We start from the raw sequence: 17579 nt of genomic DNA, 5'->3' as shown, positions 1-17579 counted from the left end.
TAATTTAGATTTAATTAATGACGAAAACACAATTATTCAATTTAATCTGGCAGCTTAGATTAGTTTCCTCTACTTTAACTCCATCTGTCGGTAATGATTCGAGTTAGTATTCCTGTATCGTGTAATTTTCGATATCATTATTAATTAATGGAATTTCTTCATTTGAATATTGTATTTGAGTTATTTTTATGCACTAGGAGGCAGAATATTAGATTTTACCGCGCGATAAAAGGCCCGATTCTTACGTAGATGCATACAAAAACATGAGACACGCACATAAATCGCAAGGCCGCAATTTATCACAAACGTTAATACAATGTTGTACATAAGTATATTAATTTATATCAAATGCCAGGAATAAGATAAATTTACTAAAGGATCGGCATGATAGAGAATAAGTTTTACGGAAGAGGAAAGAAGAAAAAAAAAAAGCACAAGCCACTTGATGTTTCGCACATGTTAACTCTCACGCTGACAGACAATAAATCTGTCAAGTTCCATCTGGAAGAAGATAAAAACGCGCAAAAGAATTTTAACAGTTGTTACGATACTCTTTTTGCAGAATATATGTCTTCGAGGGTTGGAAAGAAAGAAAAAGTGCATTCGCACTTAAATTCGTATACACATAGATAGTGTTGTTTGAAGTATGCAGAAGATCATCCCACACATAACGCTTGAAGTCGGTGGAGATCAAACAAAATCGTTATGAAAACTCGAAACGTGTTACCCTGGACCAACAGAATGCGCTCTTTCAGTCACGTCACGTGAAGTATTCTGATATAAATAATGGGTGGTGTGAACAGAGCAGTCTTATAACAAAACTCCTCATTGAAGAGAAAGGTTCCAAAACTAACAGAGTATGTATTCCTTTAGGCAACAGACTATTAATCTTGTACAACTCACCGATGAATAAAAGGACTAAATCAACTCGTAATATCTTCGAGGCAGTTTACTTCTTTCAATGCTAATGATCACTCTTCCTCTCTCCCCTTCTATGTAACGTGGTATTTTAATATGGAGTGTTAGAATAAGACAAGTTAATTAGTGACATGTACCTACCTTTATACAATTCTGGTTTGAAGAATTAACTTTGTTTGTTTAAACTCTTTCGCTGTATTAATCTAACGAGGGAGGGGGTTTTCTCTATGAGGTCTTTGGCTATTAAACTTCTCATTAACGTTTGGTCATTAGTTGTTGTTACAGGTGTTCTTTTTTTTTTATTCATCATCTTCCTCCCTTCGTGTACTTTGCTGGGGTACGTTTTCATATGGAGCAATAGGGAAACCGTTGAAAGCGTGACCTCACTATCGTCGTGATAAATAGACTTGGTAGATTAGATGACAGACTAAATAATAAGACAAATTAGAAGAATTCTGTTTGACAAACGAAGGCGTTGCAGTTGGTTAGTTTTTTCATGTTAATTCGGTTCTGTTCGTTGTTAGGCATTTTGATGTATTTTATAATTACAAAAATTTTGTGTAATATCTGTTCATATGCAATTTACTTATGGGCAAAGGTCGATTAACTCGTTCTTATCCCTATTCTTCTCTTATTTTTAAAAAATGGCAAAAAAAATCGTCTTTTATGTTCAACTTTTAATATTAAAATTTCACATGGAAAAAGTGTTTCATTTTAATTTAGAAAAATTGCAAAAAATTGCCAACAAAGTAATTTTTTTTAATATATATATATACATATATAATAATAATAATAATAATATCTCTTCTATGGCAACTAGAATACTCCTGAAACAAATGCACATAAAAAGCATATAAAAATATAAATGTGTATATTGAAAAAATTTAAAAAGGCAGTACTGATCATTATATGATCAACAGTTAAGTGTGAAAATTTATGGTGATGACTTATAACAGATTTGATCCTGGCTTAATAACTTTTTGATCCTTTAGACTAGAAAATGGATTTACTAACTGGCCTATAAGTCAAAGTGGAAATGTTCTCTTTCTGCTTTTGACTCCATAAACATTTCAGGTTCTTTCTTAGTAGAGCTGCCAGATTTGCTGTCTGGTGACTGGAGATTTAATTTGTTTTCTGGAATCAGTGTTGAAATGTCTACTTTATCATTTTTTGATACTTTATCTTTCCCCTTTTGTCTGTTTACAAGATCTGATAAAACATGTTCTGCAAAGTCTCTTTCTCTTTCTTTATGCTTTGGATCTAATGTGTACCACATGGCTAAGGCACATCTTCGACCTTTAGTAACGGCTTGTACGCCGTGCAGATTTTCTTTTCCGGCAGAAAAGGCAACCATTCTACCGCACTTCGGTCTTACCGATGCCTAATAATAAAATTTTAAAAATTAACAATTATATATAATTTTAAAATTTTGTTTAATTAATTTGTAATTAATTTCTTAGTTACTTGAATGGTTTCTTTGTTTCTTGCAAAAATAAAATCACCGCCTTCAAAATCTTCATTTAAATATACAATAGCACTAAAATAGAGGAAAACTTTTATTATCCTCAATTTAAAATGAATATGATGGAAAAATGATCAATACCTATAATCTCGCCAAGTGTAGGCGGGTCGTTGTTTTAGGCACTGTCCATCACTCGTCAATACACAGTTATCCGCGTGAACGGGATGACTTAAATCGGTTCTTGATCCCGGAGAATCTAAAATATATTGATGACAAATTTTAACTTTAAAAATTTATTTAATGATATTTTTATTTATAAAAAAAAAAGTTAATCCTACCTGGTAAAGCTGTTCGACAAACAAGATGAGTATAGGCAAAATATAAATAAGAGTTAAGTTTGAAATACATCTCAACGTATTTTCTTGCTTTTTCACTCACATTTAAAAATATCTGTGAAGATGCGGCATCGAGAATACCTCTTTGCGTTAACTGTTTTAAAAATAAACTTAATAAGTTTGAGAAAGAATTTTTCTAATATTCTAAGGATGAGTGACATGTAGAAAGCAACCAGAGAAGATTAGACATAATGCTACACAACAGTCAATACAATTAGAATGGAAGTAGCAAAACATTTGTAAGAAATTACAAAATCTTCAGAGATAATTTTCAAATTTGCTCAAACATAAAGCAAGATAAATATCAATTTTAAAATTTTAATTTATAATAGATTTTTAGAAATATATTCTTTTACAGCAATTGTTTGATTTTAAATTTAAAAAAATGAATAAATTAAAATAATAAAAAAGTAAAACAGTTTGAGATTAAAAGTAACTTTATTGTGATAACATTTTAAATAATTTATTGATGATTTATGAATAATTTATTCTTATTAAAGTATTTTTAAGAAAAATAATTTTGAAACTGAATTATCATTTATCTTTGTCTCAAAAGATCAAGAACTGAGTTAAGTTGTCCTGTTCATGTATGGTTAAATTCTCTATCATTGTTTAATTTATGAATCCAAAGATTTTTCTCAGATTTTATTTCACATTATTGATCAAGAAAAAATATTTTTCAATAAAAGTTTTGTGTATATTGTGTTGTACTTAATCTTTTTTTATAGCATTTCATACTGTTATGTCTCATTACTTTATAGTCAGTATCATATTGTACTTACAATTGCAGCTCTTCCAATTGTTAAACCTTCAAACATTTCAAATTCAGTATGAGGTGAATGCTTCCCATTATAGCCATCACCATGAAGTGCACCTTCCTGAATTTATTAAAATATTTACTTCAAAATTAGTAAAATTATGCATAATTTAACTTAATACTCACTCTAGCAAGAGAAATCATCTTGTCACATTCCTTTTGTGAAGCTAAGCCATCTGCAGCAAATCGTAAAGATCCATTTAAATCTTTATCTTTCATAATAACACTAACCCCATTTTCTTCTTCCCATTTTAATACTTCTTCTGGTTTATCAGCTTCTCTTTTTATCCTTTCAATATTAATATCATGATTATGATTATTCTTAACTTGGGATGGGGGTGGAATTGGTTCATTTAAGAATATATCCTAAAAACAATTCCCTATTAAATATATTATTTAAAATTTTTATACAAGATGAACTGACAACTTGACTAAATTGTAACATCTCAAAACAAAATTATATAATTTTTCTTGTAAAATACTAATATAACTAAATATTATATTAGTCTATTTAATGATTTTATATATACTGTCATGAATCATAAAAATGTTCAAAAAATTTTAATATGAATTTTTTAATTTAAATATAATAAATATCTTGTTAATGTTCATTTTATAAAATTATTAATTAAAACAGTCATCAATGCTTAATAATAGACAAATTGCTTTTAAATTAAATTAAATTTCCAAAATCTTAATGAAAGAAGCTAAATTTTATTTGTAAGTTTATTTGAAATATTAATTTGTTCATTAAATCTTTGAATTTTAATGTCATGTTTCACTAATAAAAAATATGGCATCATTTTGTGTTGAGACAACAGAGTGGTATTGACATTTTATTGATGTGATAAATAAAAACAATTAAATAAAATTGTTTTTGTTTGTTTATCAGTAAGATAACAAATTACCATAAGTAATTTTTTTATATAAGCACATTTATTTATTTACTTAAACTCATTTTCTGATGTTTATTTGTCTTCTTCTAAACAAGGATACAAGCAACACCAGATGATTATGTTTATGTTCATTGGTCAACTGTGTTCTTAATATCTATGTCATATAAAAACTTTTCTTAGTTTCCCAACATTTTTCTCATATTGACTCCCATATAGAAAATAAAAATTTTAAAGGGGGTCAATTGAAAATAATGTTATTTCCCAAGAATTTGAGTAATATATCAAATAAATTATTAAATCACTTAATGATTTTTCCATGTAATTGTTGTTAGTCTTATTTGAAAATTATCTTTAAATTCTCGAAAGTACAATAAGTATCTGGTTTTTCCATTGACTATCAAGTGACCTCGAGTTCAATTAACTCCTAGAGGATCTATATCAACCCCATTGGGAATCCCTGCTCTAGAATGATGTTTTTAATTTAATAATTAAAAACATATTTCATAATTTAAAATATTGTTAATTATAAATGAATAGTATTTTTAATTGTAAAATATGGTTCGTTAATTAATCAATCTTTGACTTATTGAAATAATTAAATAAATACATTTTATTAATATTTGTATTTGTATTTCTTCAATATAATTTTACTTTACATAAAATTTTAAAGTATTTTTGTTACAATATCATTATGGCAGATTAAAAATACACATTTGTTTATTGGTTTGAATAAATTTTGAAATGAATATAATATTCTGAAATAATTATAATTATATTAAAAAATTTAAGAACTTAAATTATTTTACTTTCAGATACAGTAGTGGCTAAATTATTACATTAGATATACACAAAAAATTATTTTCTAGTTGTTAGATAAAAATTTTGTACTAAACTATTAAGTATTAAAATGAACATATTTGGTGTATAAAAACAATGTGCACTGAATTTAATCCATAAATATAACGAATTTTTTACAAGCTTTTTATTTTAATTTTTGTTTTGTTTATTCAGGAATACAAATTGGTATATTTGTTATATCAATAAAAAAATTCTTTACAAAAGCTTTATAAAAGCATTTTATACAGACATTATATGTAAAAGATGAAGAAATAAAATTTAATTATAGTTAATTAAAAAATTAAAATAAAATTAAATTTATTGAATTATAACATACCTGATTATTGGAATCATTGAATTGGAAAGATTGTTCAATATATAGTAGTAGTTCTTTTTGCCTCTTTAACTGATCATAATATTTTACAGCTTCCTATATGTATATAATACTTAAATATAAATATTAATTTCCAAAGAAATGTAATAAAGACAATAAAGCAATCATAAAATACTCACTTCTCTTGGACGAAACCATTCTTTCTGAACACTTTTAACACTCTTATAAAACTGCTCATTTTCTAACATCACAGTGTCATTTGGATGAAACAAAAGATATGATGCTACAGCTTCACATGATTTCTTTAATTGGTTTCCTGAAATGTCATATTTTATTGTAATATTTATAATTAAATTTTTCAATATTTAAAAATTATAATGTTATAAGGTTTGAAACACTAACTTTTATAATAGGCAAACTGTAGGTAATGATAATGATTAGAGAAAAGATTTTGATAAAGTTGACCATGAATGAGAGATAATTTTAATGGACATTGTAACTTACATCTTAATGTAAATGTAAAATGATCTGAAAGATAAAAATTCTATTACTAAATAATTTATATATTATAAATAAGGTGAAAAGAAAGTAAATTTTTTTCTTCATTAAAATACTAACTGGCAACTAATACAATGAAATCTGTTTCAGGAGCTGAAGACATAGAATTTTCACACATCAACTGACATTCTTTTTCTGCTTTCAAATATTCTATCAAGGCTTGTTCCATCCATTCAATAACTTCTGAAAAATTTTCTTCCCCATACATCTGTACAGCTTTTATATAAAATTCCTATTAAAAATAATAAATTATAAAACAGATATTAAAATTTTTATAGTAATTATCTTGCCAATAAAACAAATGAAGAATTAAATTAATTTTCAATTATTTAAAATATTGAATATTTTCACTATTTTAGATCAATTAACTTGTTTCTTGAATTAATTTAGTTCAATAAAATTTGAATATACTAAAAGAAACTGGAAGAAAAAGTTATTAAGTAATATATATATATATATATATTAGATGTACAGTAATTTGTATAGGCTAGTATATAAATTATATCCACATCTAAATATAATATGCTTACTATATTATTACAGATTTATTAAATATATATGTAATGCAATCTATGGAAAAGTATCTTAAGTTGAAAAAATAAATTTTGCTGTAGATAAAAAAAAATGGTCAAAATTGATTTTTAGATTTCAACACCAAACGTTTCTACTAATGTGTAGCAGCATTTTAAGCTATAAATACTCTCTTATATACTACTATTAATCTGTATAATAAGATGTACTCAAAAAATAAAAATTAATTTTTCCAACTTAATGTACATTTTTCTAGATCACATCATATATATATATATATATATATGTATAATGGTATGAGAAATAATTCTTAGTTACTGATTTTGCTGTTTCAAAATAAGAAAAAAATAGCAGCAAAAGTTACATAATTTTATTACATTTGTTATTTCATTCATACTTTATGTTGTTGTTTGTATATATTGTAATTAAAAATAAATAAATATTCATACATAATATACATATACTGTATATATATAAAATCACCTGATAATTTTTTGGCTCTAAATATTTAATATTCTCTAACTGAACTTCAGGCAGTCCAACATAATACTGTAAGTTGTTTTGCATTACACTATGTCCAGGATTATGAACAAGGAAGGTATATGAACAGGATGCAGCATTTTCAAGTTTACCCAACTGAAATTAAATTTAAAGCATTTATTAAAAAATACAAAAGCAACTTTGTGTACAGAAAAATACACAAATAATACATTGCAATAAGATACAATGACAAAGAATAAATAAATAAAACTTGAAATATTAAGAGAAACTCTTTACATAGTATGCTATTTAAATATTAAAAAAAAATGTAAATAATTTGCAAATAAAGAAAATTATTATTTTTTTTATTTCTGTATTTATGAAAGTATCTTAATATAAATAAAGAGATTATACATTATAAAGAATTGTAATTTTGTTTGTTGTAGCTTATGTAAATAATTCTTGTTTGCATCTAACATTTATAACATATTTGATAAAGATTAAAAGAATAAACTGCATAGAATATTGAAAAGAAAACCTGAAGTTATCAATCCTTAAATAAAAAGTTAATTTCTTTTTCATATGTTAGTTATTAATCAAAAATTAATCATTATACTGATATTTATACTGATTAGTTTTTGATTTATCAGCAATGTTATGATAAAAAATATTTTTAGACTTCTGTATACACAGTTCGCCCACTTCCCACTTCCGACTTTGAATAAGCATATGCAATATAATGTTTACACAAGGATATACCATTATAAAATTTTAGGGGAGTTGAAGAGGTAAATGAATTTTTATTGATTTTAATTAAATAGATTTGTTTGAAAACATACTTATACTTTTTAAAATTAATATTAAAATCTCTACTAAAATATTCATTATATAAATTAAAAATAATTACTTAAATGATTGATTTATTTCTCTACACTTATTTAAAGACTTCTTGCAACATATTTTAAGTGTTTTAATGATAAGAATCCTCATCACTAAAATCTAAATTATGATAATTTACTACAATAATTATCATAATTTAGAACTAGGAAGCACAGATACATAAATTATCCTAGTTCAGACATAATATTTTTTACTTGAACAGAAAATTCTCTCAATGAATATACAGTTTCAAATAATTGAGAGATAATATATTTTACAATCCTCATACTAATTTTCCATTCTGGACTTTTTCCAATACTAATAAACAAAGTATCTAACTTTCCTAATTTAGAATTGTTTTTTTTCCTCAAGTAAACACGAAAACTATGCATGATTGCTTATTTTATATAATATAAAGATTTTAAAATTTAAGATCATTAAAAAATCAATTCAAATTTTAGTAATTTAAATATTAAAATCTGATATACTGAAAGATAAATAACTCATAAATGTATAAGTGAAAGTTTGTGCCAAATGATAGTGATATATTTAAAATTTTTAGTTCTTTTTACCTTACTTTCGTTATGAGACAAGTTATAAACAGTGACAAATCCAAAGTATCCAAAGAGAGGGATAACTCAAAATTTTTAAATATTTGAATAATTAATAAGTACCTTTTATTAACTTTTATACCACTTGTATTGCAGATGATCCAATAAACTGTATTTGCCATCAAAAGTATTTTTTAAAACAGCTTTTTGAAGTTTGAAAAAATAAATTTTAATTCTTTTTATGTTGATAGATAGGCTTATGCCTCCATAGCTCTCCCTTTAGATCCACCACTGCTTATGAATAAGAAAGGAACTCATGTAATTTTTAAAATTTAATTTTTGCATTTAATGAGCTCTCCTCACAACAATTCTTCAGACTGGATTGTATGTATACAGTAGTAAAACACCTCACCTTAAAAATCTCCAGCAAATAATCATGGAAAGAAACAATAACGTTTTTGGCCCTTTCCACAGATTTTTTCAGGTTGAAGGTTTTGAATCAAAATGCTATTTGAATACCATTTTTTTCACTCTTACAAGGTGTTTTACTACTGAATTTAACAAGCTGATATTTGGATGGTGTTGCAGGTTTGTAAACACAAAACTATTTCTCATTTATGCCAAAAAGAGGAGAAAAGTGAATTTCATTATTATTAAAGTGACCTTAACAGATTTGACAAAATGTACTTCTCTAACCCTGGAAATGTAATATATTCAGACCATCAAAGCTCTTCAGCTTCCAGCAAAACATGTAAAATGTATCAATTTACAAACGGTTTTGGAATCCCGATTCCGGCTTCAGGTCGAAAAAGTTTGTGTTTTGAATAGAATGCCCATGTAGAATTAAATTTAAACAAGTTGGTATAAGACGTGCCAAGCCATATTACATCATCCAGCATGTAACAACATTTCGTACCAAACTTGTCAACGCTTCGGAAACCATATATCGTCCAAGAGTAGACACAATCAAAGTCATGGCTGGCTTTAAACGTTTTCACAAACTGTAACGGTCCAACGAGGTCCACCTTTGACCCAAACTGGGTGGATTCCGAAAATATTTGTAAATTGATACATTTCACATGTTTTATCCGGAAGCCAAAGAGGTTCAGCAGTCTGAAATTAACAGATTTAAATATGTAATTAATAAATCAATAAGGAAAGGCAAAAAATATGCTACACATTTATATAGATTAAAAAGAAATTACCTTGAAGTAACACAACTGAAGATAATCATAAGGTACCTTGTTTTCAAAATCATTGTCGACTTCCTTCTTAATCGAGGGGCGTGTTTTAAAATAATACTTTTCGCACTTCATTAAACAATAAGCATTTTTAACAATTAATTCGTAAAATCGAAGCAAATCTTTAACTTCCGATTGATTTAATTCCGTATCAACAAACGAATGGCACTTGTAACGGCAATTTAAAATGGCCGAAAGATAATTTCTGTACTGATTTATGGCATTTTCTATGTAATTAACGCAATCTTCCCAGCGATTTTCTAAATAAGCTTGAATCCCACGTTTATATGAAACGTCATAATTTATTTCCGCTTCGCATCTAGTTAGATAACTTATTATAAGTAAAATAAAACTAATTCTTAACATTTCGATAAATATAATCGACCATACGTCTTTCTAATTAACATCCGACCGATACTTTTAACGTTAGCATTGATGTTCCGTTCCACGTTTCCGCCAGAACCACCAGCACAGCGGCCATGTTGGATTTTAATTCGTGTCGTCTGCGCTCTAACGTGGCGGGAAATATTTTGCTCCCTTCTCTCGAGAGAGATTTTTAAATATATTTTAATGTATTAATACTTTTTATAAATAAATAATTAATATTTTAAATAAAATAAGAGTGTTTGTTACATTAAATTTTACAAATATATGAATTTAAAGCGCGCAATTTTTCGTCTGCTTCAATCAGTAAGTTTGAAATTTCAGTAAGTTAAATGTCGTATTTTTAAAGTAATTTACGAAGAATTATCATTTTAATATAATAATTTAGAATTTTATAAGGCGTATTTATGAATAAATGCCGTTAATTTAATATTTAGCGCATTTAAGAAAATGTTGTAAGGGAAAATGTGTGAAGGACTCAGAAATCATGCAACAGGTGAATCGCGCAGTGACATAATAACCTCTTTGCATTGTAGAACTTGATACGAGATAAAAGTACACTAGACTTTTATTAATCCAGCCATTCAGTGCACAGAGGGTGCTAGATTAGAGAGTGCCGGATTACTGAGTGCCCGTAAGCTTAAGGGCAACGAATGACGTGGCTTGTCGCCATTCGTTACTAATTCTTTTCGAAGGTGCACTGTTGTGAAATTATGAAATTGCAAGTTTAATTCTTGATTAAATTTAATTCACACGTTTACTGTATGTATTTTAAAAAAAGATAAGGTTTTAAGAGAGAAACATGTTATAACGGCAGGTATGCCGGATAACTGAGAGACGGATTAACATGTGTTTATTGTATTTCTAATCGTTTAGAACTTTTACAATATTCAATCTCTAAAATATTAACTATACAATTTATTGTTGTTTCACGTCGCTATGGAATATTTAATGTAAAGATTTTGTTTTAATTTAACTTTTAAAATTATTTCTAAAGGTTCATTTAATAAAATGTAACGGTTCATTTGCACATACTAACTTAATAAACTAACAAACTTAATTTTTTGAGCACACATATCAAGGGACTTTCTTAGGGGGTCAGTTTTAATGTTTTATAATAAAAAAAATGTATAAAATGTTTCATTGCTTTAATAATTACTTAAAATAAACCATATACATTTAAACAACAAAAAAATTTTACAGAATTGAAAAGTAATGATAAAAGTATTAAAATAAAAACATTTTAAAGAAATAATAAAGCTTCTGTTAGCAATAAAAAGTCTTGAATATGTCTTTAAAAGTCCCCTCTTGATTCCTTTGACATATTTTATTTAAAAACTGTTATTTTTGAGTTATTTATTACAGTTCTGTAGAGGAAGATATGCTCATTTTTTTACGAGTAAACTGAAAACAATTGTCCATATCCTTATTATGTGAATTTTTTTTAGTTTTAAGTTTCTTAAAACATTCTATTAATGATTTTTAATTTTATTTCTGTAAATATGTCTTATATAATCAAAATACAATTTATTACATTCATATAATGATTTAACTGATTTCTACAAATTCATTTATTATTTTTTAAATGAAATTATATGTCTGATTTTGCAAGTAATAATTAGTAAGAAATTAGCTTAATGTGAGTTGTTTTAGGATAATCCTTACTTAAGCAGTAACTTAAATCATAATTACATATAAATACATTCTTGTGTCAAACATTTGATTCTATATAAAAACTTTTATCAGAATCAGTTGTGTTTATATCTATTAACATAAGGTAAGTCTTAAATTTTTGTTTCAATGGCAAGCAAATTAATATTTCCTCAATGTTTTAATGGCAAATGTAGTTTTTCTTTTATATATAAAATTATAACAGAATTATAAATTAATTTAATGAAAAAATATTTATGAGTAAGGTTTTAAAATTTTAAATAAAATTTATGAATTAAAAATTTTTGTTATATTCTATGTTTGATGTAACAGTAAGAATAATGCTTTTTATGTAAAAAGCATTTACATAAAAATTTAATTACTTGTGTACTATATTATGAATTTCCTAATTCCAAGATAAAAATGTAATATTAGAAATCAACTTGTACTGTACTGTACATGTACACTGAAATATAATCTCTTCTGTTTATGTATGCAAACAAGCACAATATACTGTATTTTGTTCGAAATGTATTTTCAAAATAATTTTTAACATTGTTCATTATTCTGTTTGTAAAGTTGATAAACATTATTTAATCATATCATTAATTATTCCTAATTGTTCTATAACAGGAACAATTAGGAAGAGCTGATTTCTTTAAGTAATTGACTAAACATTTTAATATACTTCCAATTCATTTAAACAAGATTTATCATCTCAGTTAATCATTCATTCACTTAATACAATTTTATTTTTTGTGACTAATTAAAATAAAATGAAACCATCAGTACTCATCCAATAAATTAAAAAACTTCCTGGACTTCAAGGTTATATTTTTATTTTAATAATTTATCTAGGGATTTAGAATGTATAGCTTAATTACAGCAGGTCTACTGTGACATTAATTTAATAGGAGGAATTTTAATAGAGTATACTTAAATCATAATTTAAGTATCTAATCTTTAAATAAAGTTTTCATTTTGTATGATTTATTTTAAAATGTTAAGCAAACTTTATATCATATTTGTAATTTTTTTTTAAATTGAAAATGTTTTATACTATGTTATTTAATTATGATTATGTTTATATTATTGTAACAATTATTTGCATCCTCCCAAGATAAGAGGGTTACCTTAAGTCAATAAAAGAAATTAATTATCTTTATGAAATAAAATAAGTGGATTCTTTTTGTTGTTTAACACAAATAGATTGCAAAATGAACTGTATATTCTAACAACTGACAGTGTAAATTTTGTTCATCATTTATTTGAAAATGTTCAGATGTATTTAGTTTAATTCANGTATATATTGTAATTAAAAATAAATAAATATTCATACATAATATACATATACTGTATATATATAAAATCACCTGATAATTTTTTGGCTCTAAATATTTAATATTCTCTAACTGAACTTCAGGCAGTCCAACATAATACTGTAAGTTGTTTTGCATTACACTATGTCCAGGATTATGAACAAGGAAGGTATATGAACAGGATGCAGCATTTTCAAGTTTACCCAACTGAAATTAAATTTAAAGCATTTATTAAAAAATACAAAAGCAACTTTGTGTACAGAAAAATACACAAATAATACATTGCAATAAGATACAATGACAAAGAATAAATAAATAAAACTTGAAATATTAAGAGAAACTCTTTACATAGTATGCTATTTAAATATTAAAAAAAAATGTAAATAATTTGCAAATAAAGAAAATTATTATTTTTTTTATTTCTGTATTTATGAAAGTATCTTAATATAAATAAAGAGATTATACATTATAAAGAATTGTAATTTTGTTTGTTGTAGCTTATGTAAATAATTCTTGTTTGCATCTAACATTTATAACATATTTGATAAAGATTAAAAGAATAAACTGCATAGAATATTGAAAAGAAAACCTGAAGTTATCAATCCTTAAATAAAAAGTTAATTTCTTTTTCATATGTTAGTTATTAATCAAAAATTAATCATTATACTGATTAGTTTTTGATTTATCAGCAATGTTATGATAAAAAATATTTTTAGACTTCTGTATACACAGTTCGCCCACTTCCCACTTCCGACTTTGAATAAGCATATGCAATATAATGTTTACACAAGGATATACCATTATAAAATTTTAGGGGAGTTGAAGAGGTAAATGAATTTTTATTGATTTTTTACTTTTATTTAAATAATTTGTATGTAATTATAAAAAGAATTGTGGCTTTCTCTTTAGTTTCAAAATGTTAAAAAAAGATTACTTGAATATTCAAAAAGTTGATAAAACTATGGAAATAACCGTTAGTTATCAATTTTCCCTTTAAAATGCTTTATATAAAATTTTTATAAACAAATGATTAAAGGAATTTTTTCTATAGTTCTTCCAGCTAATATTTTGTTCGGTAATTTCTTTGTTTATATAAAAATGTGAATTAATAAATTTACCCTTAATTGAGCTTGTATAGTATAAAAAATTAGAAATTATCAATATAAAACAGTTACAGTTCCATGCTTATATCTCTGTTGCATTCAGAATATAATAACCAATTTTAAACTGATGCATTTAAGTAAATGAAATTTGTAAATTTTAAACACAATCCAATTTTAAGTTATTTAACTCTGGTTCCCAAACTGGGAAAACTACCGTTCCCTGTGGGTGGTGAGTAAATCTACGGGGCGAAGAAACATAAGTGGGTGACCATAGGCAAAGATTAAAGTCACTGAATGGTGACAATAGGCAAAGGTTAAAGTTTAAAATGAGTAAGAAGAAACATTGCATTTAATGGTTTCCAAATGTTGAGAACAATGTATGGTAGGGTCATAAAGTGTGAATTTCATAGAAAAGTTTTTCTAACAATATTTTCAAGCCTTTCTCAACAAGGAAAAATGGGTTCAGGGGCATTGAGTATAACTTTATGGAACCAAGGGTGGTTAAATATAAGTTAGAAAAGATAAATTATTATTACTTTCTATCATACAATAGGATCTGTCAAAATTAATATTTATTCATAACTAATCAGAACAAAAATGTACAAAGACAACAATTTGTTACATTTTGTTACATTTAACAGAACATTCAAATGACAAAAACTAAGTAAAATATACACAAATATTTTTACAATATTAGAAAACTTCTTTTAAATTAAAATTCTTAAATAATCCATTAGTGAATAAACTTTCTCAAATAACTTTATCAAATATGTCAAATTAAAAAACATGAGCAGAATTAAATTGTCCTATATATATATATATATTAATTGTAAGATCAGTTAATTTACATCTATTTTTGGCAGGACCTATTAAATTTATTTTACAAGAAGAGTTTAAAGAGTGAAATATCTCAATATACAGAAAATGTTAAATAATTCTTTCTGAATATTAAGCATTGAATATTGAAGTAGTTGGATATTATTTATAATTACTGTATTTCATCGATGGAATATTCAAATTCATGTAAAAGAATTTTCCAGCAGGATTTTGGACAACTTTAGTTTTGATAAAATTTCATTAAGTCTGGAATCATTTGTAAATAATACCATTCTTGCATTGATATGCTAACAGATAAACTGATTCAAATTTTAACCCATTCCTGGCCTGAACACATTTCTTATATCACCAATAATGAGTTTCATGATGAGGCAATCTGACTACACCTACACCTCCTCCAAGTCGCCTGTAGTTCATACTACCACAAAGACGCCATTGATTCTGTTCTGGATCGTATACTTCAATTGTTTTGAGATATGAGGTTCCATCAAAACCACCAACAGCATAAAGCAAACCATTGACTACAGCAAGGCCTACCTAAAATAAAATATTTCATTATTTTAAGTAAGGTTAGATCTTTTTGCTTTACACATATACATTATACATATAATATACTTACTCCTGAACGACGGGATGTCATAGCAACAATTGGTTGCCACTGATTGGTCTGAGGATTATATCTTTCAGCACTACTGAGTTCAGTAGTATCATCTCTTCCTCCAACAGCATAAATCATATTATTGTACACAGAACATCCTAGATGCTTCCTCCTTGTACCCATTGATGCCACACAACTCCAACGGTTACTTCTTGGATCAAATCTTTCCACTAAAAATACAGATTTCATAATCAAATGTATGGAAAGTAATTCAGAAATACAATTATAAATTTACATAAGTATATATGCATGCTTTAGCTGCAATCATGTATAAATCAACTATTTTTTCATTATTTACAAATTACACGAGTAATTTAGAGATAACCAAAAATAGCAGAATTTTATTAACCAAAAAATCTGAAATAATCAGGTTTGATTCATCATAAATTTTTTCCAATATACTACCTTTTTCAGTTTTTTCTGAAAATTTAACTTAAAAGTTTTAGTCTTTTAGGAAAATACAAACACACACTAATATATATCATTAAATACAAAACCAACTCCCTATTATGTTAAAATTCACAAGATACATTTTTTATTTTATTCCATTATTCCATTTGGTTGGTTCATCTCATAATGAGAATGTGTTAATTATCAAAAGTGTTTGTCATAACATCTTGAAAAACAAAAATGATCCAGTTGTGAATTTTAACAGTTCATTTTGTATTTAAAAGTGTATTTCATTCATAAATATTAAATCCAACACTGAGCTTGCATATACTATACAATTGGTAATGTTTTAAATAATATTTTTTTATTAAAACTAAAGTATGTAGCAAAAATTACAACAATAAACCAAACAATCACCACAATTAATCAGGCTAATTAAGTGTTATTATTAATGATTAACTATATACAGTGATTGTTTGGTTTATTATTAATATATTGGGTTTAGTGATGTTTATAGATGTAAAATTGCAACAAATGCAATGCCTTTTCAACATGTTTATTTCTCAAATTTCAAAATTTGTTCACAGACACAAATTACAAAGTTGAAACTTATGATTAATTATGAAAATTAGCATTTAATCATTGCTTCATTCTTGGCAATACACTCTCTCAATTCAATGACTCATGCTGCTCACAAGTAACTCCACCAGCTAAGCATCAGTTGCACCCCAAACTGCTTGCACTTTTGCAATAAAGTTTTCTTTTACATGATCTTGGTGCTCCAGATGTTTCTTGAGAATATCCCACAGGTTTTTGATTGAGCTAAAATCAGGGCTCAATTAAGACTGTTCAGTCCAGGACATCAATGTTGTGGTCCAGGAATCACTGTTGTGTTGACTGTGCAACATGTGGGTGCACATTGTCTTGCTTAAGAATGTATTCTTCCAGATAGACCAGGCATGGCCAACATATTGTCTGCTGGCCAGATCAGGCCCATCTAATGAATTTATGTGGCCCGCAATCAATCTTTCAATATTAGGTACTGAAGTCTGAATAGCTCGATAAAAAATTCTGATGCCTAAAAAAAGAAAGAAAAAACAAAAAAGGTCAACAACTCACTGTGCATTTAGAGTTAACCCTCCATTACAAATCTCGTAAGTACAGCATAGAATGTTACTAAAGCATGATAATGTGAAAAATGTATCTGTAATCTCTATCTATAATTCAGTCTCTATGGGGTGACACCACAATGAGATTTCGCACCACCTCGAAATCTTCCTAGGGCAGCCTCTGGTTTGGCCCATGGAAAAAGTTTTCTTTCCAATTCAGCCTGGGAGCA

General features: G+C 26.4%; 2 protein-coding genes across 4 annotated transcripts in view; both read right to left on the bottom strand.

Moving 5' to 3' along the window:
* Nucleotides 1-1686: 1686 nt before the first annotated feature.
* LOC111620029 (prolyl 3-hydroxylase 2-like) lies at nucleotides 1687-10392 on the bottom strand. 2 transcript variants are annotated; one of them, XM_023361875.1, is made up of 13 exons: nucleotides 10290-10392; nucleotides 9864-10218; nucleotides 7232-7384; nucleotides 6278-6449; nucleotides 6062-6187; nucleotides 5839-5975; nucleotides 5663-5755; nucleotides 3719-3958; nucleotides 3558-3653; nucleotides 2719-2869; nucleotides 2522-2636; nucleotides 2383-2455; nucleotides 1687-2299 (listed from the first exon to the last, which is right to left on the bottom strand). In XM_023361875.1, the coding sequence occupies exons 1-13, from the start codon at nucleotides 10304-10306 to the stop codon at nucleotides 1937-1939; spliced, it is 2091 nt and encodes a 696-aa protein (XP_023217643.1). In that variant the 5' UTR covers nucleotides 10307-10392; the 3' UTR covers nucleotides 1687-1936. The 2 variants fall into 2 exon arrangements, with proteins under 2 accessions (XP_023217643.1, XP_023217641.1); XM_023361873.1 differs by having other exon boundaries at nucleotides 9864-10392.
* A 4621-nt stretch (nucleotides 10393-15013) lies between these two features.
* The window catches only part of LOC111620028 (kelch-like protein diablo), a 37657-nt gene continuing 35091 nt past the window's right edge, over nucleotides 15014-17579 (bottom strand). Inside the window, exons 9-10 of one of the 2 annotated variants that reach the window (XM_023361872.1) lie at nucleotides 15812-16020; nucleotides 15014-15729 (exon numbers count right to left, since the gene is read on the bottom strand). In XM_023361872.1, the coding sequence (XP_023217640.1) occupies nucleotides 15538-15729; nucleotides 15812-16020 (401 nt within the window). In that variant the 3' untranslated portion in view covers nucleotides 15014-15537. The remainder of the gene's footprint in view (nucleotides 15730-15811; nucleotides 16021-17579) is intronic. The other variant, XM_023361871.1, reaches the window with a different exon arrangement.

The sequence above is a fragment of the Centruroides sculpturatus genome, unplaced genomic scaffold (genome assembly GCF_000671375.1).
Source record: "Centruroides sculpturatus isolate CEXI.00-Female unplaced genomic scaffold, Cexi_2.0 scaffold12, whole genome shotgun sequence".
Taxonomy (NCBI): domain Eukaryota; kingdom Metazoa; phylum Arthropoda; class Arachnida; order Scorpiones; family Buthidae; genus Centruroides; species Centruroides sculpturatus.
Note: the sequence above shows the minus strand (reverse complement) of the source record. Positions and strands in the feature narration are given on the sequence as shown.